The 22,260-nt window shown below is 48.4% G+C and overlaps 2 protein-coding genes across 2 annotated transcripts; one reads left to right on the top strand and one right to left on the bottom strand.

Moving 5' to 3' along the window:
* Positions 1 to 9,177: 9,177 nt before the first annotated feature.
* CCS (copper chaperone for superoxide dismutase) lies at positions 9,178 to 17,004 on the bottom strand. The gene is made up of 8 exons (XM_074230989.1): positions 16,859 to 17,004; positions 16,038 to 16,110; positions 11,548 to 11,685; positions 11,111 to 11,288; positions 10,323 to 10,383; positions 9,980 to 10,057; positions 9,788 to 9,891; positions 9,178 to 9,702 (listed from the first exon to the last, which is right to left on the bottom strand). Exons 1-8 carry the CDS (start codon positions 16,919 to 16,921, stop codon positions 9,549 to 9,551), a joined length of 849 nt encoding a protein of 282 aa, XP_074087090.1. The 5' UTR covers positions 16,922 to 17,004; the 3' UTR covers positions 9,178 to 9,548.
* A 105-nt stretch (positions 17,005 to 17,109) lies between these two features.
* CCDC87 (coiled-coil domain containing 87) lies at positions 17,110 to 20,086 on the top strand. Its single transcript, XM_074230988.1, has one exon. The coding sequence runs from the start codon at positions 17,221 to 17,223 to the stop codon at positions 19,891 to 19,893; it is 2,673 nt and encodes an 890-aa protein (XP_074087089.1). The 5' UTR covers positions 17,110 to 17,220; the 3' UTR covers positions 19,894 to 20,086.
* The last annotated feature ends 2,174 nt before the right edge of the window (positions 20,087 to 22,260 follow it).

Genomic DNA, 22,260 nt, shown 5'->3' on the forward strand with positions numbered 1-22,260 from the left:
ATGTAGGGTATAGAATAGTTGAAAAGTTTCATCGAGCAAGGAAGGGAGGCTATTCTCTCTCTCTTACTTGGGTAAGTCCAAAGAAAGACCTTCCCGGTGGATAAAGCACCGGCCCTGGAGTCAGGAGTACCTGTGTTCAAGTCCAGTCTCAAACACTTAATAATTACCTAGCTGTGTGACCTTGGGCAAGCCACTTAACCCCATTTGCCTTGCAAAAAAAACTTAAAAAAAAAAGACCTTCCCAATTCCCAGAGATAGAGACTTTGTGCAGTGCTGACTTGTGGGGGAAGAGATTGCAACCACTCCCTAGGGCAAAGATCATCAAAGGTATCTGCCAGGGGAGCTGAGCAAAGCAAACTCAGCTGAGCCATTCCTGTAAACAGCTCCCTCTTTACTAGTTCACAACGAGATAAACAGATTTTCAGAAAACCTTTCTAAAATGGAAAAGTTAATATGTTACTTGGGGTTGGAAATGGACATCTGAATGACATCAACACTGAGGAGCCCCTGTAATCTGTGTGCGGCATCATCATCCTAATGATCAATTCCAGTCTTCCTTCCACCCCACTGACATACCTTCACTTTGCAGTTATTCCATGGTCAGGATGACTTTGGTTTGGGTTACTTTTTAAAGCATTGATATGTTGTAACAGTTAACTAAATTTTCTTAGGCTAAAAATGAAATGACAAAAGTTAGTTTTATAAATGAAGTTTTATTCTCTAGGATCTTACCAAGAACTTATGGGTGGATGGCATCTTCACAGATGCCCACCCTGAGATAGAATTTGGGGGGGCAATTTTATTTTTTGAGGAAAAAATATTTATTAAATTTATTATTATTGTTTTTATTTATTTATTCTTGTTTTGTACAAATAATGTTTTTATACATTACTAAAATATTCTTGTTTAAGAGTAAACATAATACCCCCTCCCCCCAAAAAATATAGACCCGCATAAACGATAAAGGGGAGAGAAAAAAATTAAAATTGAAATAATAATAATAATAATAATAAATTATAAATTATAGGTATGGCCAGGTGGTGCAATAGATGGAGCACCAGCCCTGGAGTCAAGAGCACCGGAGCCCAAATCCAGCCCCAGACACCCAACAATCACCCAGCTGTGTGACCCTGTGCAAGTCACTCCAACCCCAGTGCCCTGCAAAAACCAAAAAAAAAACCCCAAAATAAAATAAAATAGTAATAATAATAGTAGGGGCAGCTGGGTGGCAGACAGAGCACTGGCTCTTGAGCCAGGAGCACCCAGGTCCAAATCCGGCCTCAGACACCCAACCATCACCCAGCTGTGCAGCCCCAGACAGGCTACCCAGTCCCATTTGCCCTGCAACCCCCCCTCCAAAAATAATAATAATAATAAATGTGCTTCAGTCTGTGTTCCAACACCACCAGCTCTGTCGCGGGTGGATCACATTCTTTATAAGTCCCACAAAAGCTACTTTCATATTTTTCCACCAAATCCATTGCTGATCGCAACTCCCTCCATTCATACTTTTCTAATACCATGTACTGTATTTTCTCTCTCCTTTCACTCTGTCTTTGCTGTAGGGTAGCTGAGTGGCGCAGCAGACAGATCCCTGGTCCTGGGGCCAAGAGGCCGTAAGCCCACATACCACCCCTTGGGCCCAGCATCCACCTGGCCCTATGGTCCCGGACAGCCCATCCAATCCCAGCCCCTTGCAAGAAGTAAAAAAGAAAATATGTTATATCTGATCATTCTCCCACCATGGTCCATCCTCTCCTCCATCACTCACATCCCCCCCCTTCCCCCTGTCCCCCTCCTCTCCTTCTTAGTCCAGATGTCTATACCCCATTGAGTATATATGCTGTTTCCTCTCCTAGCCACCTCTGATGAGAGCAAAGATTCCCTCATTCTGGGGGCCATTTTATACAGAAAGGACAAAGAATCATAAAACTGAGTCCAGCAACTAATCAGATTTCATACAGATGCCATAGCTCTACATTAAGAAGTTATAACATTTGCTTCAAATTCCCCTTGATAAGACTCCCCTTTAGGCTGGAGATAGAATTTCTACAGATAGCCATAGGACTGCTCTCTCCTCATCCAAGATGTCTCTTATCTTGTAGTTTGTTGACCCAAGTAAAGGAATTTATTGGTGCTATTACAAAGCTAACAGGTAGTATTGACACAGGCTAAGACAACATTTAGATGTAGGAAACAGGCCTTGACATGGCAGACTGACATTTTTACATACTGAGACAACATTCAGATTTATAACTATTAGGTACAGGCTGAGAAACCAATTTTTGATCAGAAATATAGAATTAAAGAGTGTTAGACCTAGACATAACCTAACTGTTCAGGCTTGGAAGTGAAAAAGAAAAGAGCAGAGGAGAAAAGAGAACACCCAATAGGCACACTTTATAGATTGTTTTAACTAAAGAAAGAATGAAGAGTCATGGTCTGTATCAAAGGGGAAAAATACAATGAATGAATGAATGAATGAATGAATGAATGAATGAATGAATGAATGAAAAAACATAGGCCCTGACCTCAAGGAGCTTACTTTCTATTTTTTTAAAAAATAATTCGTATTGATAGCTTTCATTTTTTATATTACTTAAATTTTCCTGTCTTCCCTCTGCATTCCCTTCTAACAAATCTTTTTTTAAAAGGAAAAAAAGGAAAAGAAAAAAGTAAATAAGACCAATTAATGCATTTTTACAAATCTGACATTATATTCAATGCTCTCCATCTGTGCCTTCCACCTCTGCAAAGAATTGGAGGAAGGTGTCTTCCCATGGCTCTTCTTTAGGATAATTTTACAATTCTTTTCTTCCTTTTTTCCCTACTTAGGCTGGTTTCCCCCTCCTTAGGCAACTTGGTTCCATTCTCCCCCAAATTAGGCAGTTTAGTGAGAACTCCACCTCCTGCTCCCAAGACCTCACCATATTGGTGCCGCCCATATTCAGGAGAGCTTTTAGCTGAAGCTTAGAAGTCCCCTCAAATTCAGTGATCCAACAGCTTCAGCCTCACAACCAGCAGAGATTAGAGCTGTATATTACCATTCCATTAATAGTTACCTAATTGAGTGACCTTGGGCAAATCACTTAACTCCATCGCCTTGCAAAAATAACCCCAAAAATTCCATTTAATTTTATTTTCAATTTCAAATTTTCTCCAGCTCTACCCACTGAGAAGGTAAGGAAGAAATGAACCCATTACACATATGTATAATTACACAAAACAGATTTCTACATTAGCCATGTTAAAAAAAAAAAGAAATATATTCTTCTCACTCTGCTAAGTTCATCTGCTGTGTGAGTCCTTGAAATTGCAAAGGTTCTTGGTGTCTCTCTGCATTGGTACCAAGTCTTTCACAGTTGCTATTACCATATACAATGTTTCTTGGTTCAGTTCGCTTCATTTTGTATCAGTTCTGACTCTAGGGCTGGTGCTCTATTCACTGTGCCACCTAGTTGCCCCCAATCTTCTAAAACCATCCCCTGCATCATTTTTTGCAGTCCAATGTTCAAATACTATAACTTGTTCAATCATTTTCCAATTGATGGACATCATTTCTTTACATCAAAAGAGTTTCTACATAGGAGTACATATGGATCCTTTTCCTTTTCCTTTGATCTCTTTAGGGTCCAGACATAGTAGCAGTATTGCTGGGTCCATGTCTTGATTGCCTTTGGGGCATAGTTCCAGGATTAGTTGGACTAGTTCAGTTTCACCAACAGTGTACTAGTCCTTTGTATTTTCCCAAATTCTATCCAGTATGGTTCATTTTCTTTGCCATCTGTGTTGATCTGATGGATATAAAGTGGTACTTCAGAACTATTTTAATTTGCATTTTAGAAGATTTTTTTGATGGATCACAGGAGATTAACTGGACAATTCTGATTACATAAAACAGAAAAGCTTCTGCACAAACAAAATGAATAATTACATTTAGAAGGGAAAGTTAACTAAGAAAAAATCTTTGCAGCAATTTTCTCAATAATTGTTGTCAGAATTGTGAATTGGTCTAACAATTCTGGAAAGTAATTTGGAGTTATGGCTCCCAGACTGGATGTATTTTTTTTAATCTTTTTTGGGTTATACCCCCCAGAGAGATCAAAGAAAGAGGGAAAAGTTCCACTGGAACAAAAGTGACCCAGAGATTCCATCACTAGTTATGTGCCCTAAGGAGCTCATTGTTTAAAATAAAAACCCAGTGTGTACCATAATATTTATAGCACCATTTTCTTGTGGTAATTAAAAACTCGGGGGCAAAAAGAGGAACTTTCTGTTGATTGGAAAATAGTTAAATAAATTGTGGTACATGAATGTAATGGAATATTACCGGGCTTTGAGAAATGGTGAATTAGATGAATGCAGAGAAGCATGGCTATATTACATGTTTTGATACAGAATGAAGTAAACACAACCAAGAAAACAATAAACACATTATAATAATGCAAATTAAAAAACAAACAACCATCTCCTCACAACTGAAAATGAATACTGGGAAATTACAAAGAATAAATATAGTCCCAGAAAAGACCTTTGAGAAGATACTTCCTCCCACTTCTTTGCACAGGCCAGAGATCCCTCAGAATGAAACATTTCCATAGATGTCAGACTTTCAATGTGTTGATAAGGATTGACTGAACTTTTTTCTTTTTCTTTTTCTTTAAAAAAAAAATTCTTTGTAATTACAAAATAAATAAATAAGGGAAAAAAATTTCTTTGTTATAGGAGATGGGTCCCTGGAGTGAGGAGAAAAGGAATACAATAGAAGCTTAGGCAATGCAATAAAACAAATCATTAATTTTTTTTTTTTTAGGTTTTTGCAAGGCAAATGAGGTTAAGTGGCTTGCCCAAGGCCACAGAGCTAGGTCGTTATTAAGTGTCTGAGACCGGATTTGAACCCAGGTACTCCTGACTCCAGGACCGGTGCTTTATCCACTGAGCCACCTAGCCCCCCTAAATTATAGTTTTTAAAATTTTTTTAATGATTTGTTTTAGGGGGGCTAGGTGGCGCAGTGGATAAAGCACCGGTCCTGGAGTCAGGAGTACCTGGGTTCAAATCCGGTCTCAGACACTTAATAATGACCTAGCTGTGTGGCCTTGGGCAAGCCACTTAACCTCATTTGCCTTGCAAAAACCTAAAAACAAAAAACAAAAAAAAAACTATAAATTCCTGGAAGGTAGGACCTACATCTCCTTATTATTTACATCCCCAGGCTTTTCCTTCATTTATACATATGCCCATTTGTAAGAAAGAAACTGAGACCTGTTTAAGACTTTGGCTTAAAAAGTCCAAGGTCTCCCTCTACATCCAGGGCCATCTCCAGTCTTCTTGATTCATATTTGGCCCCTGGACCCAGATGGCTCTGGAGAAGAAAGTGAGGCTAGGGACTTGGCACAGCCCCCATTCCTCAAATTCAATTCACATGCTTGTCATGGCATCACCTCCCTGATGTTAAAGGGCCTCTTGAAGAGACCATATACTCCTACTGATGGAGCCATGAATTGGTACCATTCTGGAATTATGCAAATATCCAAACTAAATATCCATTTTGTTTGTAGAGATTCCACTACAAGTCATATGTCCCCAGAAGGAGAAGTAATTGGAAAGGAATATTTATTAAGCATCTGCTGAGTGCTGGTATTTTTTTTGGGGGGGGGGGTTGCAAGGCAATGGGGTTAAGTGACTTGCCAAGGTCACACAGCTAGGTAATTATGAAGTGCCTGAGGGCAGATCTGAACTGACTCTAGGGCCGGTGCTCTATTCACTGTGCCACCTAGTTGCCCCTAAGTGCTAGTATTTTAAAGTATCTACTATATATCAGGTAGTCTGCTAGGCACTTAACAAATATCTCATTTGAACCTCTTAACAATCCTATGAGGAAAAGCCATTATTATCATCTCCATTGTACAGGTGAGGAAACTGAGGCAGATAGAGGTGATATGACTTGCCCAGGGTGACACAGATAAGGAGTGTCCAAGTCCAGAAATGGACTCAATCTTTCCAGTTCCAGGCACTGTGATGCCACCTAGCCACCTCTAGAAGACTGGGCTTAGATGCCTCTGGAGGAGAAACTGAGACTGGTGACTTAATACAGCACCTCATCATCATCATCAAAGCACAAAGGTCCTAATGGAATTTCTGATAGCAAACCTTCAGCTATAACCACTTCTGCATGTGGCCAGGGGCACTTGCTGAGTGGAGGCCCTCAATGAACTGGTATAGAGGAAGCTTTATCAGACTCGGCCTTCAAATAGTGGAACTGTATAAATATCATTCCCCAGAACCCCATTTTGGGTCCAGTACCCATACAGCAAGCATAATCCACAAACTTAGAGAAAGCCAATAAACATCTACGTTTTCCTAATTCTGTTTGTTCTTTCTTGAGACCAAACTCTGAAGGCTGACACATGATGGCCTAATTCTGTTTGTCCTTTAATAGGATAAACTCTGGAAGTTAATACATGTTAGTTTAATTATTTAAAAGTCAAACTCAAGGGAGTCATCAGGAGATAAGAAGAAAGGCCTCCTTTGCCTGCTTTGCAGAAGGGAACCCATGGGCACTAGATATACTGTCATGTACAATCTTTGTTATTTTTTTGCATAGTTTTTTGCAACTTTCCCCATTTCTATCAATATATCCAGGGATGGCATAATAAATTAAATGGGAATTTGGAGGGAGTTTCACAGAAGCTGCAGTTAACTCTTATAGGTCAGTACGTGACAGAAAAAAAAATTAGGAACTCAGAAATGCATAAAATATATGCATAGTATTATATAATATTAACATAGTACTATAAACATACACAATTTCTTCTTCTCTGGTATGAAGAGAAGGCCAAAAACTTTTACACAGATTTTCCAGATCACAGGGTTCACCACAAGCCTACCCCTTGAGATGTGAAAGAGATAATTGTGTTTTATTATAAAACTCTCAGAGAAGGGGGAGGAGATGGAAGAGAGTGGAGCACAGGTTAGTCAAACAACAATCACTCATTAATGACTTATAATTAGCTAAGTGCTAGAGATCAAAGAAGCAAAAATGGTTCCTGCCCTCAAGGAGTTGACATTCTAATGTGTTGAGAGGAATGTGCACATAACTCAGCATGTACAAGATATGAAGAGAAAGGATGTCATGTCAGAGGAAATCCTGCAGAAGGTAGAATTTGAATATTGAGGCAGCCCAGGAAGCAAAGAAAGAGGTGCAGGGGAAGTGGATTCAAACCTCAGAAGTGGGAGACAGAGTTTTATCAAGGAACCAGAACCCAGAGGAGCTGATCCTAGAAATGAGGAGAAAAGGAAAGGCAGCTTAAGGGGGGGTCAGGTTGCGAAGGGCTTTAAAGGTCAAAAATTAGGTTTTTGTTGGAAGTTTATTGAAAAGGTGAATAAGATAGTTGGATGTATTAGAAGGCCAAGTGGGAGGTCATGGGGGCCTGCTTGGGGGGCGGGGGAGTGTCAGAGGAAAGAAGATTAAAGGACAGATGTTTTGAAGGTAGAACTGATCAGGTTTGACAAAAGACTGATCATAATCAATGAGGGTTTGTAAGGAACTGAGGCTGACTGGAAGGAGAGTGGCTTACTTAATAAAACTCAAGAAACTAGAAAATGTGATGGATAATTAGTGCTGATTTTGAAACTGTTAAGTTTGAGAAGTCTACGGCATAGTTCGAGATGTCTAAGAGATGGCTTGTGATTTGAGACTGATGCTCAGCAGAGAGATGAGGGCTTACCATAGAACTCTACTTTGACCCCATGGGAGCTGATGAGAGCTCCCCAATGAGGCAATACTGGAGCTCCTAGCTAGAGCTTTGGAGGACGAACAGTCAACTGGGAGCTAAGATCCAACAGAGGAAGCTGAGGAATAATAAACTCAGAAAGAGCAATGTCGTGAAAATGAAGAGAAGAGGGTAGATCAGGGGCAGCTAGGTGGCACAGTGGATAGAGCATGGACCCTGGAGTCAGGAAGACCCAAGTTCAAATCCAGGCCTCAGACACTTAATAATGGCCTAGCTTGGGCAAAGGTGTTTTTTTTTTTAATTCCCATTGCCTTAAATAAAATTTTTTTTTAAGTTCCATGGATAGAAGAGGGTAGATCTAAGAGAAGCTGACCAACAGTAACAAAGGCTGTATAGAGGTCAGGAGAGGTGAGGACTGAAAGGCCACAATACTTGGCAATTAAGAGACACTGGAAGCATTTAAGAGATCAGTTCCAGTTGGATAGTCAGAAGCCAGATCCCAAATAGTTTAGAAAATGAGAGTTAATAAATTGATCATCAAAGAGTTTTTCAAGGAGAAAGGGAAGAGATGGGGAGGGAGCTAGTGGGGATGGCTGGCTCAGATGAGGGTTTTTTAAGGTTGAGGAAGACCCAGCATGTTCCAGGACAGCAGAAGCAGTAAGCATAGAGGGTGTTTATGAAGATGAATGAGAATGGGGATGGCACAAGACTGGGCATAATGGGACTCAAAGGTTTGCCTTTGCTGTAGAGGAGATAGTGGCATCTGAGGGATGTGAGAAAGGAAAAATCTAGAAAGCAGTGAGTCCTCAGCTAAGTGGAGGCTTGATGAGGGAGCAGAATGTCCACAATCAGTCTGGGCAGAGAGGATAGTGAAGTGGTTAGATCTGATGGCAGAGAGGGTCCCACTGGGATTAGATGACACAAATCTGCAGGCCTGCAGGATCCCTAGCTCATGACTTTCAAGAAAATCGAAGGCTGCAGGTGGGAGGAATCCAGGGCTCAGATCTGGCAAGGGTGATCACTGAAAGGGCAAGGGAGCACAAGATAAATTGGGACTGTCACTAAGGGGTGGAGGAAGGACAGAGAGACTAGAAGTCACAGCAAGGATGGTCTTCAGGCAGAGATAAAAATGAAATGATCCAAGATTTTGCTCAAATGAAGGAGTCTCATAACTCCAGAATGTGTAAGTGGAATCCTTGGGGGTGATGGCCAGGTTCCAGGGGAAGGCCATCTCTATAAAGGGTTGAGCTGGGGGCAGGGCAAGGTCATGATGCCTATAAAAATAAATCCATAAACTACCCATGTCCACAAAAATGTGTTTTCTTTTTTTTGGGAGGGGGGACTAGATGCTCCCTCCTTAAGGTGAGAAACATTATCCATCCTGTCAGATGATTTCTGGGGGAGGGAAAAGAGAAGGGATCTCTTTTAAAATGAAAGTATTTAAAAAAAAACCCAAACAACATTCCAAATTAAAGTAACTTTATGTCAATCAGAAAACAGGAAAGAAGGTCAACATGCTAGATGTGGCTATTTTTCCTCTGCCAGAGGGGAGGATTTGGTGAAGAACAAAGACAAGCATGAAGTTTAATAGGAAAATAAACCTTGAATTTGAAGAGAAAGAGACAGATAAGAAGCTGCTGTAGGGTGTCCTGGCCTACTTGGCACTGGAATGGATGAACAAGGTCACCTTGGATGGCTGGTTCCTGAAAGGAGGGGAGGTTTTCTGATTTGACTTGATTAGAGACAGTGTGCCATCCCTGGAGCTTCTCAGGGTGAGCTAGGAGAAGGTTCAGGCCAGCCTTGATATTGGTAGGTCAAAGGTGAGCAGGGTTTTGTGCGGGCTTCCTTCTCCCCTCCCCAGCGAGGGGCCGGCCCCGCTCTTCCCAGATGGTGAGGCCATCACAAGAACAGATCTGCTTGGGATTCTGGAAGAGGCCAGCAGAGCGAGCAATGATGCCACAGGCTAGCCTGCAAGAGACAGAGAATGACAGTCTGCTTGGGAAGGGGCTGTTCCCATAAAGGTGCTACAAGGAAAGGGGGAGGGTTTCCTCACCTCTCACCAGAGTTTCCAGTGACCTTGGAGAGTGGATGTCCTCCCTGACCCAAGTCATCTTCCCCTGCATCAATGACCAGGCTTCGGCCAATGATGTCCCACACCTGCAGAGAAGGCAGCTCTTACACCCTGCCTGGGCAGAAGCACCCCACTCCACCCTACCCCCAGAATCCTAGTGCTTTAGCACCTCACCTTGAGCTGCTCGTCCTCTATCCTGAAGGTTGTCCTTCCATCAACATTAGCATAGACATTTCCCAGATCTCCCACATGCTAGGAGAGATAAATTAGATGGAGAGGCCTCCCCTCTGGTTGACCCTTTCAGCCAGAACAGCAAAGGCAGAATACCTGGAAGGCTCCTCCGGTCTCTTCCCCTTCCTCCCCACTGCCTTGCCCCGGCTCCAGAGCCTTTTCTCCAGTTTGTGGATAGCCCCAGCTTAGAGCCAGTCACCACTTCCCTGGGTCACAGGATGGCCTCAGAGATCTCTTTCAGCTCTAAAGCCAGGGTTCCCAATCCCCTTCTGGCACTCGTACTTACCCGGTAGGTGTCCTGGGGGCCACCATGGGGCATTCCATTGGGGTTGAAGTGGTCTCCACAGCTACAACCCAAAGGCATTTCATGGGCATGGAGAAGGAGTTCAGCCAGGTGAGGGATATCACTCACTCCCACCTACCTCCTGGGCTCTGTAACCCTGCTATTAATTGCGCTTGGTACCCTGCAAGTGCTGAAGGACTGGCTGGTGTATAGATCTGTATAAGTCCCCTAGGTCCCAGTTGGCCACTCCAAAGGGCTTGTGAACAGGGTCCCTGATCTGTGTCCTCCCTGACCCCATTATTAGGTCCACTCCACTTGAATACCCCGGGGGCATGGGCCTTATAGCAAGAACCACAAAGCCTCATGGGACTTCTGGACAGATTTCTGGGGCTGGTAAGCTCTGATGGACATCTCTCTTTGGCAAGCTATCAAGAAACCTTGATTAAGTCCCTGCCTTAAGGAGCTGCTAGATGGCCACTTTTGGATGGCAAGGCTGATCCCAAACAGCAGGGAATGAAGAAAGGGCCTCTGAAGGCAACACAAGGGGCAAAGGCATCTACAGGGAGGGTCAACTGTGTGGGGAACCTATGAGGAAGCCACTTTGACTGGAGTGACGAATGGGTCAGAAGGAGAGTCTGCAAGTCATCGAGGGCAGTAGGGAGCCAATGACATTCCTTAAGGGAAGAAGTCTTGGTCCTGCCCTCCTTCCAGTCTACTGGCTCTCCAGGTTATGTGGGTGCTGAGGAGGACACAAGGGTTATAGTCTCTGCCTGCCAGTAGCCCCTACCCACCTGGCACAATTTTGGGTCAAGTCCCCATACTGATGGACATGGAGGCCATGGGGCCCAGGCTCCAGGCCATCGATCGTCCCCTCGATAAGGCAGCATTTGGGGGATACTTGTAGGAAACGAACGACTCCCTGCACGGACCCAGGCCGCCCCAACATGGCCACAGCTGCCCCCAGGTTCTCTGTAAGACCAGGACAGGTGAGCTGCCTTCCCCCTCCTCCACATGGGCTTCCTTTTCTCTAGCAAGGATGAGCCTTCCTATTCTCAGGTTGTGGAGACACCAGGACCCAGAGACTTTCTGGTCTTGAAAGTTATACCCACCCTCATTCCAGGCTCCCGTCAGGCCCCAAGTCCTCTTTCTGAAGCCCCCATGTTGGCCCTCTTCTCCCTCTGACCCTGCTCCTTTCCCAAAACCCAAATCCCCCTCCTTGGGTTCTCACGAAGCATGTTGCTGCCCATGCCCTTGAGCACAGCCTGGCGGCCTGTGCTCTCCAAGAGACTCTGCACCTCTTGGCTGGGCAAGGTGGTGGTCACCAGGATGCTCTGATTCTCCAGGTGCACCTCTGCTCCCTGGATCCCTGTGAGAACAAAGGAGGAGAAGGAAAAAACAGGACTGAAGGGAAGAAGGCTGGATAACCCAGCAGGCCCTCCTGGAGCCCAGATGTGTGGCCCAAGGGGTCACAGCTGAGGCACTGGGACAGACCTTGAGGGTCCAATGCTAACACAATTGGTGACCCTCAGGAGGTCCCAGTCAGGAGTGACCCCTCCTTTGGCCTCCCCATTCTTCCCAGGATAACAGATGGATCTCTCCTCTTCCATCTCCCTCTAAGGTAGAGGTTCTTAGCCTGGGGCTCACAATCCAAGGGGAGATTTCAGGGGGCTGGATAGGGAAATCAAACCAAACCAAACCCTCTCTCTCTCTCTCTCACTCTCTTTCTGTGCTAACCTCTATCTGAAATTTAATATTCCTTTCAACTTTCTTTCAGGTTTAAAAACCCGATTCTGAGAAGAGATTCACTGGGATTACCATAGACCATCCTAGGGGGTGTGATTTACAAAAATGAGGGAAAGCCTGGGTCTGAATGAAGCTGGGATGAAAACAGCTAGATGAAGAATAGTCCAGTCATTTTTTTACAAATGGAGCCCCAGGTCAAGTGGCAGATGGGCAGAAGACCTGGATTCAAATTCAAATTTAGCCACTCTTTACTTTGGCAGAAACTCATAATTTAAGGGTTAGCAGGCATTTGGGTGGCATCTGGGCTGACCCACACACAAAGGGCTGGACTCCAGCAGACAAGAGTCATGGTCTACACTGGAAGGGCAGCACCTTCCTCTTTTGGCCAGCTCTGACTTTGTTTTTATTTTTTGCAAAGAAATGGGATTAAGTGACTTGCCCAAGGCCACACAGCTAGCTGAGACCAAATTTGAACTCAGGTCCTCCTGCCTTCAGGACCAGTGCTCTATCCACTGTGCCACACTAGCTGCCCCAGCTCTGACTGGATGTGAGAGTAGGCTTCAAGGGTTTGAAGGGCAGTGAGGCACTGAAAGGATCTGCCTGATCTGAGGGGGCAGAATTGGGAGTCATGAATGGGGAGGAGGAATAAAACACAGCCTCTGGTTTGGAAAAAAGGATAAAGGATCTACTGATGTCCAGCTGAGCATGGCTATCCCTCTTTCCTCTATCAACCCCTGAAATATTTGACAATGTGGCTCCCTCCATCGTGTTATCCAGTCTCAGCATCCCCAGGAACTTTGACCAATACTCAGGATTAGTGTGCCCTCCTCTAGCCACACCAGCTTATCCATGGGCAGAACTCTGTGTTGTCCAGATGTGGTTTGACCAAGGCCAAGGACTCTCTTAAAGCAAATTAAGAATGGCCCAGCCTCCTGGGCTGATCCATCACATTTGGATCAGGTCCAAGCCAAGCAGAGCTAACCATGCACAAAGCTACCATCACTGTTACAAGTACTTTCCTTGGGTCCCTTCACTCGACGCTCATGACAAACCCTGTAAGGGAAATGCCCAGAGTCCCTGCCCAGGGTACCCCTGCTAACCCTGAGTAAACCACTTTGGATGACTCAGTGATGATCAAGGCACTGGCCAAACTATTGGCTACACTTACTGACTCCTAGGGAGGGATTAAAAACGTGGAACGGCTAGGTGGCACAATGGATAAGCACCAGCCCTGGAGTCAGGAGGACCCGAGTTCAAAAACATGGAAGGGAGCAGTAATGATGCTGTAGCAATAGCCACACATAAAGTTTTTTTTAATGAGACTAATAAAGCATTTTAAAAATTGCACAGAAAAGAACAGAAGGGAAGGGAAAAACTCAAGTGGGAAAGTTTTGGAATTGATGTGACTTGGCTTCAAATTTAAACTTAAGAAATCCCAACAAGTTATGGCAAGGAGATTCCCCAATTCCTGTACAATCCTCTCTTTCTGTTCTTTGTAGAAGAAATGCTCATTTGTACAGGTTGAAAATAGCAAAACGAATTTTAAAATTTACTCCCCAAATGAAGAATCTGAGCCACAATAAAAACTTGGGTCTTCAGAGCCCTCTCTCCCCAGGAGGTCACTTTGTCATTGGTTCATTTGCAGAGTTCACTGTCAATGCCTGTGTTTTAGACCAGGATAAGAAACAGGTCACAAGACTTTACAAACTGGGGTCCAATCGTTGGACTCTGGGGTTATGGCCGTGGAGCTGGGTCCAGACCCACCAGAATCTTTATCAGATGCTTTTCTCTAAGCCTCTAGCCAGTAATTATGTCCATGAAGGAAGCTGAGACTTATGTGACCAGTCTGTGCTAGAGCAGGGAGGGCATTCCAGCCGGAGGGAGAGCAGTGCCGAGTCCTGCGCAGGGGGCCACAACCCTGACTCTAAGGGGCCCCTCTGAGGCTCCTGTTTCCTGCAGACTCATCTCCCCCAGGTGTGCCTTTCAGGTTCCATGGAGCTTCCCAAACCAGCAGGATAGGCAGAGGGGGAGTCAGGAGCTAAGGGATGAAGATATGGGGAATCCACCTCCTTGGGGAGAACCTAATCATTTCATATTTCTCACCAGATGCCCTACAGCATGAGGAAAAGCCTAGGAGGCTAGTGAACTTTTGTGAATGGGGGTGATGGGGCTGAACCCTGAGATGAAAATTAGCCCCAGGCTTCCAGCAAGTCATGGCAGGTCTTTCCCTGCCTGCTCAGAGTCTCAGTTTCCTTATTGGTAGAAGGAGGGATTGTTAGATTCTTAAATCCTGGGATGTTCACTCCCAGTCTCTTGGCCTGCAGGCCTTCATTTTCTCCAAAGATCTCATCAGAATGTGGCAAGGAGATCACTTTCAAAGATCTAGCTGTTTTTCAGAGAGGATCAGAAACTTCATCTAGGGAAAGCATTCCCTGGTCAGGAGAATCTTCCCTCAAAGCAGGCCAGCATCTGGTCTGCAGCACCTGGTCTTCCAATGTGACCTGGAAAGGCCCTCAAAGGTGTGGCCACTTGCTTGCCAGGTTCACCCAGCCAGTGGTATTGGGAACAAAACGTGAGTCCCAGACAGCCTAGCTGCAGAGTCGGATCATGACCCCCCAGGTCAGGCCCCTCCAGGGGAATGTGAGCCTAAGATAGGAAGGGAAGGATTCTGGGGGATTTGGAATGAGACTATCTGGACACAGACACCACATGTGGAACTTTGGGCCATCCCTTGCTCTCCTTGCACCTCATCTGTAAAAGCTGTAGAGGTCTACAAATATCTTCTGCCTCTGGACACTGCCATCACTGCCATGATTCTGTGTCCTCACTTGTCACCCCCCCCCCAAGTGAGGAGAGACCCCCCCCAACTCCCTCATTTTACAGAGAAGGAAATGGAGACCCAGAGAGCAGGGAGTGATAGAGCCAGGCTTCCACTTCTGGACAAGGAAAGGGCCACCCCAGATGGTTTCTCAGGTCTTTCCTAGCTTCACCTCTATGACCCATGACCCAGATCCTTGGGTCTAGGCACTCAGACAACTTCAATTCAATTAGGCACTGTCAAAGTATGACAGTAAGAATAATTCCTATAAGTTTTTATAACTATATTTCTAGTCAAAGGTTTTTCTTAGCTATTGTGAGAAATAGAATGTATCCTTTAAAATTTGAAAGAAAGACTTGTCCTGCCCTCCTTAATCCAGGAAAGGAGGGTGTGCTCCTTGCTCTGCCCTCATGATACTTTATTTTTATTTGTTTTTGGCAAGGCAGTGGGGTTAAGTGGCTTGCCCAAGGCCACACAGCTAGGTCATTATTAAGTGTCTGAGGCTGGATTTGAACTCAGGGACTCCTGACTCTAGGGCTGGTGCTCTATCCACTGCGCCACCTAGCAGCCCCCATGATACATAACTCACAAAAAATGTTACCTCCTTCAGGCAACATAGCATTGGAGAAGGATGCTTCACTTTGAAATCAAATAATTGAGGGGCAAGGCGCTGGCATCAGAGATCCTTAGATGTGGGAGGGCTACCTGAAGGGGGGAGGACCCCCCATAACTGAAGGAAACTGTAAAGGCTTTGGATGAGGGGAGCCCCCAACCACAGCCTGAAAGGAGATCTGAGCGAGAGCTGCAGAGGGGGTGCGATGGCACTGCTCCAAGGGTGTGTCTGGTGGTATGGGGGCCCCCCCTCCAGAAAGCAGGAGGCTGGAAGCAGGTGGGACAGACATGGGGATGAGAGGCAGAGTTGGGGGGGGATGAGATGCGCCTGAGGGCCACTAAGGGAAAGGGGGTCAGAGCCTTGGGGTACCCATAAACTTGGGGGGAGGGAAAGGTGGGCCGCTCTTTCGGAGTCAAGTCTGCAGAAGGGCAGGAAGAAGCCCCCAGAGAATCACTGCCACTGGGACCTTCACTTTTGCTGATGCGGTGCGGAGGCTGGATTCGAACCCAGGCCTCAGCCTCCAAGGCCGGGTCTGGCCTCTTACCTGCCACATCCCGCAGGGAGGCCTGCACCGCGTCCACGCAGCTCTGGCAGCTCATCTGCACCGCGAACTCCAGCTGTGGGGGGACAGGGGGGCCCGTGCTGGGAGGGAAGGGGGGCCCGTGCTGGGGGGGGGACAGGGGGCCGTGCTGGGGAGCACAGGGGGGCCCGTGCTGGGGGGGTCAGGGGGCCCGTGCTGGGGGGGACGGGGGGCCACAGGGGGGCCGTGCTGCTGGGGGGGGACGGGGGCCGTGCTGGGGAGCACAGGGGGGCCGTGCTGGGGGGGTCAGGGGGCCCGTGCTGGGGGGGACTGGGGGCCACAGGGGGGCCGTGCTGCTGGGGGGACGGGGGCCGTGCTGGGGGGGGGACAGGGGGCCGTGCTGGGGAGCACAGGGGGGCCGTGCTGGGGGGGTCAGGGGGCCCGTGCTGGGGGGGGACTGGGGGGGGGGGCCCGTGCTGGGGGGGGGTAGGAGGCCCATGCTGGGGGGGGACAGGGGGGCCACAGGGGGGCCGTGCTGCTGGGGGGACTGGGGCCGTGCTGGGGGGGGGGACGGGGGGGGCCCCGTGCTGGGGGGGGGGACGGGGGCCCGTGCTGGGGAGCACAGGGGGGCCGTGCTGGGGGGGACGGGGGCCCGGGCTGGGGGGGATGGGGAGCCCTGCTGGGGGGGGGGGACAGGGGGCCGTGCTGGGGGGGACGGGGGGGGGGCTGCTGGGAAGGGCGGGGCTGTGCCGGTGGGCGGGGCCCGAGGCCCTCCCCCAGCCCGGAAGGGCTCGCTCCCAGCGCGGGGCGCGCGGCTCCTTTGCCACCCCACGCCCGGCCCTCACCGTGCACGCTGTCCCGCCGGCCCCGCCGGGCGCGGGCGCGCGCGCAGCTGCAGCAGAAGCCATCTTGCGCCTCTGGAGCGCGCGGCGACCCTCCGGAAGCCGAGAGGCCGGGGCGACCTTCGGCCCCTTTTCCGCGTCCGCGAGCCGGCCTAGGCCCCGCCTCCTCGACCTCGCGCGCTCCAGCTCCCGCTCATAGGTTCAGCGCTCTGTCCCGCCTCCCACCCCATTGGCCAGGCTCGGGAGGCCGGCGGTCACGCCCCTTCCTTTTCCGGTGCCTGTCGCCCTAGCGACGCGTCCCGGCGCGTCTGTGCCCCCGGAGCCCGCGGTGCTCGGGCCGGGGTGGAGCGGCGGCCGCGGCGGCCATGGAGCCCCGGCGGAACGGGCCGGGCCGGAGGAAGCGGCGGCTTCCGCCTCCCGACCGCACGGCCGACCCGGAGCTGCAGAAGCTGTACCACCGGCTCCTGCGGCCGCTGTCGCTCTTCCCGGGCCAGGGGTCGCCCCTCCGGCCGCGGCCCTCGGAGCTGGTCGCGGCCCCCGAGGCGGCCGAGGGCCCCTGCGTGGGCCGCGACTCGTACTTCTTGGAGCCGCTGTCGGCGGCCTCGCTGTGCCTGCTGGTGGCCCAGCGGCTGGCCCTGGCGGGCCAGGCGCCCGAGGTGCCGCCCGAGGGCCGGCGGCGGCTGAAGGAGGTGATCCTGTCGGAGCTGCAGTACGGCTGGCAGATGCCGCCTTCCGAGCCGGGCCTGGGCCCTCGCGAGCAGCAGAGGCTGCGGCAGCGCGTGGAGACGCACGTGGTGCTGGCCTCGGAGCAGCTCTTCCTGCGCTACCTGCACCTGCTCATCACCCTGTCCGTCCCCGAGGCCGTGCTCACCGACCCGGCCACGCTGACCCGCCTGTCGGCCTGCCTGGCCGCCGACTGCTCCCGCTTCATCACCAGCCCCCTGGTCTACCGCCACCTGGTCTCCGACTTCAATGACCTGCGGGGCCTCTACCCGTTCCTGAAGAAGGGCGCCGGCAGCCGGCCCGACGACCTGCGCAAGCTGGCCCTCATCCCGCAGCAGGCCGCCGGCACCTTCCAGGCCTCCAAGCTCTGCCCGCTGCCCTGGCCGCACAGCACCGGCTTCTCCCAGATCCCCTGCTCCTCCCTGACCATGACCTACCTGATCCACCTGAGCCGGCCGCCAGACTTCCTGAGGAGGCCCAACGTGGACCACCTGAAGGGGCTGGAGGCCATCCCAGACCTAGACCAGAGGAAGTACCTGCGCTGGCTGCCTAACCTGCCCCCCAGGCCCCCCAGGCCGCTGGAGGAGAGCCCAGCCCAGAAGCCCCAGCCCCCGGGGCTTCTGAGCTTGGAAAGAAACCTGGAGCTGGGGACCTTCCCGCAGCTCCACATCCCCCGGAAGTGCAGTTCTTTGCCCTGTCTGAGAAAAGGCTGGAAGCTTTCAGATGAACTGGGCATCCCCGAGCCTTCCCCCCGAGCCCAGACCCCCCTGATCCTGGGCTGGGAGACCGGAAGGAAGGCCTTCGTGGGCTCAGCTTCGGAGGACCTCAAGCAGATGATGAAAAGCTACCACGTAGAACAGTCCCGAAAGCCTCAGCGGCTGTCCCCTCTCCTCGGGGTCATGACCCGGGACCCAAATTGCAGCTACCGCGTCAGAAAGCTGCAGAATACTCTAAAGGCTCTTCAAGATGAAGAAGCCTCGGGAAAATGGGATTATGAGCCCAATCTGGGAACCTCTGTGCATCCACAGCCAGTTACTGTGACCGTGAAGCTGAGAGATCGGACTGTGATGCGGGCGGCGGCGGTCAGGGTCTCGGAGAGGGCCTTTCCAGATAGCTTCTTTCTGAAGGGAGAAAACGTTCTCTATAACCACTTGTCAGGTGAGTTGAACCCCCAAATCGTGGAAGACCTGGACACCATACTCTTTACTGGGACTAACATCCAGGAGGTCTACACCGAGCTTCTGAGTCGCGTCTCAGCCGACTATCTGCAATTCGATAAGGGGTCCTTAGGACCATCGGAGCTATCGGAAAAGGACTGGTCAGATCTGATGACTTCGACCTTTCTGATCAGATATCCCAAAGAAAGAGTCATCAACCCCAAACTGGATGGCATTGGAAAGCACAGACTAAACTCAGATCCATTTCCCCCAGTACTGAGCCCCCAGCCACTTAAGAACCGGGACAAATATAAGACCTCCTGGATGCGCTGGTGGAAAGCCACGCTCACCACAGATGACTACTTCTTGTACCTGGCCACTCAGGAGTGTGACTTCCTCCACGTGATCTTCCACACATACACAGAAGAAGAATCGGAGCAGATTCCTATCAACACCGAAGATGTCCAGGAACTTACAACCCTGCCTTCAGTGGTGCAGGAGGGGGATACCGGGGAGTTTGTGCCAGGTATCTGGGATGCCAACTCAGTCCTCCAGGGTGGCCTGGGAGCCAAAGGGACCAAATTCCTTGGGGACCAGAAGGAAGTGAAGCAACTCCAGAAGAGACTTGAGAAAATCTGGGCATCCCTGCAAGTGCCAGACAAAGATCGACTGGACATGGCCATCAAGTTCAGCACCAATGCCCGGATGGGGCAGCTCCCTGCTCTTGTGACTGCCTGGGAGAAGGTCTTGCAGCCCATCCAGGAGCGGGAATTCTTGTTAGCAAAGCTGGAGCGTTTTGAGCAAGAAGCCTCTGATCCCAACCGCTTCTTCTTAAAGGTTGATTATGACCTCTGGCGCTGGACTGAAGAGTCACAGATACGCAGCAACTTATATGCAAAGATCAGCAAAGTGGAGAGCCTTCTGACCAAGCTCCTGCAGAATATCCAGATGACCTTTGGGGAAGTGGTGACATACAAGGGGCGGTGCTATCTGGATAAGATGAAGAGGGACAAAGTGGAGATGTTGTATTGGTTACAGCAGGAACGGAGGGCCAAGAAGCTGATCCATGCCCAAAAGGGCTCCCGATTGCCTTCCCTTAATCCCCAAAACTCAGAAAACTCAGAACATGGCCTCACCACCTCTCCCAGAGATGCCTAAATGGCAAACATCACCCCCTTCTCCAGTCCCTAATATGGATCAGTCTGGAGATGGATTATCTAAGAAATCCAGGTCCCCAGGGAGGCAGGGAGGGAGGGCCAGGAACATATGATATCTAATTAAGGAAATTTTAGTTGAGTTCATATTTTGTTACAACAAATACTGTAGCTATGAGATAAAAATTGCTATTTTATTTCAAGTCCTGCTGAATTGATATAACCAAGTTCTCATACATCAAAATAATGGGGTCTAAACCTTAAGTGTTTGGTGAAATGGGATTTACCAGGTAAAACAAAAGGGAGGGCACTTCTTTGGCAACACATTCTACTCCAATTCTGAAAGATGCTTAGTTTGAGTCTACTTGCTGAAAAACAGATTTTAAAAAAAAGGTCTCTCTGGAGGTGGCTAGGTGGTGCAGTGGATAGTGCACTGGTCCTGGAGCCAGGAGTACTTGAGTTCAAATCCAGCCTCAGACACTTAATAATGACCTAGCTGTGTGGCCTTGGGCAAGCCACTTAACCCCATTTGCCTTGCAAAATCCTAAAAAAGAAAAAAGGTCTCTCCCAGATCTGGCTTTCATCAGCAGTTACAAAAGGCAGTGGCTGATGGGGTATGAGTTGGTCCCATCTCACTCCCACATCTCCAGACTGTTGTTGACAGCTGAATACCACTGCTAAATCTACATTTCTTTCTCCTGGCCCCGCTAAGAGTGGGGTTGACACCATTTAGTGAACCCAAAGATAACAAAGGACAATCTCTAATCTTTACTATGAGTGAGTTTTGTTAGGGAAGAGTCTGGAGAAGGAGAATGTAACATGGGCATTGTCCTGGTTACCAGTGTGGCTGAGCAGGGCAAGCAGCACAGAAGATGGGATGGAAAGGGTGACATACTTAGCCAGCTTTTATGGTTCTGCCTAGACCCTGACCTTTGTCCTCAAAGAGGCTGAAGTCTGGGAGAAATCCAAGGGGATGTCTTTGGGCTCTAGAGGTTGGAGGGAATCCTTCACAGAGCTAGGTCCTACCGTTCCCCCGTGGCTGGATTTAGAGAATATACCACAACCCAGGTTATGCTACTCAGCCAAATACACATCTACTGGACCCTATGTCCCAGCCTCAGGGAATTTTCATTTTTTTTAAATCAGAAAAGATTTCTTAGAGGGGGTAGCATCTTGAACAAGGCTGTTTATGACTAGCAAAGAGGTTCACTGACTACCTGAACCAGAATTTGGAAGGGGGAAAAAGAATATATTTCATCCTGGCTTTTCTTTCCCCTAAGCCTTGGGATAGCTTTGCTGGGTTCACTTTGGATATTATGACTCAGGTTCTCCATTGTGGACTACCTCATGACCAACTTGATTGGGAACCCTACTGGAGTAAATGGACAAGTCACAAATGGAAAGATTTAAGTTTTCTTTATTACTTAAAAACAGGATGAAATTATGCAAATTTACAAGCAACTCAACAATTAGCCCTGAACATCTGAGGTTTGATTTTCTAATAGTCTTAATTTTAACATTTTTCTACTGGTCATAATTGCACATACAAACATGTAAAATATATTTGTGTGTCTATATTTATATCAATGTGTGTATATCTGTATCTCCGTGTATAATGTACTTGGGTATGTGTGTATATAGGTAGGTATGTCTTTAAGAAACCTGTGACTTCATCAGAGAATTTCCTAATGAACTTTCTCTACCAATGAAGATTTCAGCCTCCTCGACAACTTAGCCTCAGCTACTGGGTGGCTTTGAGAAGTAGGACTGGAGATTTAGAGCTTAAAAGGGACTTTAGTCCAAACTCCCAGAAAGGCCATGTGACTTTTCCAAAGTAGGAAGCAGCAAAGTTGGCACTGTGAGCTCTCCACTATGCTTCCTTCCTCCAGTCAATGTTTGTCCCATCTCCTCTAGTTCTACCAAGTCCACTTTTTTTTTTAAGGTTTTTGCAAGGCAAATGGGGTTAAGTGGCTTGTCTAAGGCCACACAGCTAGGTCATTATGAAGTGTCTGAGACTGGATTTGAACCCGGGTCCTCCTGACTCCAGGGCCAGTGCTTTATCCACTGTGCCACCTCGCCACCCCCTAAGTCCACTTTCCCAGGTGACCACCTATACTCCCATTATAACTGCATATGTAATCATACACATATCCCAAACGTGTATCTTCAGGTACACATGCATAAATAACATGTTCTTAGGGTTAGAAGCTGTGATTGTTTTGATAGAGTCATATATGAGAGTCACTGAGCAAATGCCCTCTTTCAGTATCCAGAGGAACAACCAGACTGCAGATCCTGGGATCTTAGAAAACGTCAGATTTGTCCGGCTTCATTTGTCTTCTGGTCAATAAAATTCACCATTTCAGGGATG

This window comes from Macrotis lagotis, chromosome 3 (genome assembly GCF_037893015.1).
Source record: "Macrotis lagotis isolate mMagLag1 chromosome 3, bilby.v1.9.chrom.fasta, whole genome shotgun sequence".
Taxonomy (NCBI): Eukaryota; Metazoa; Chordata; class Mammalia; order Peramelemorphia; family Peramelidae; genus Macrotis; species Macrotis lagotis.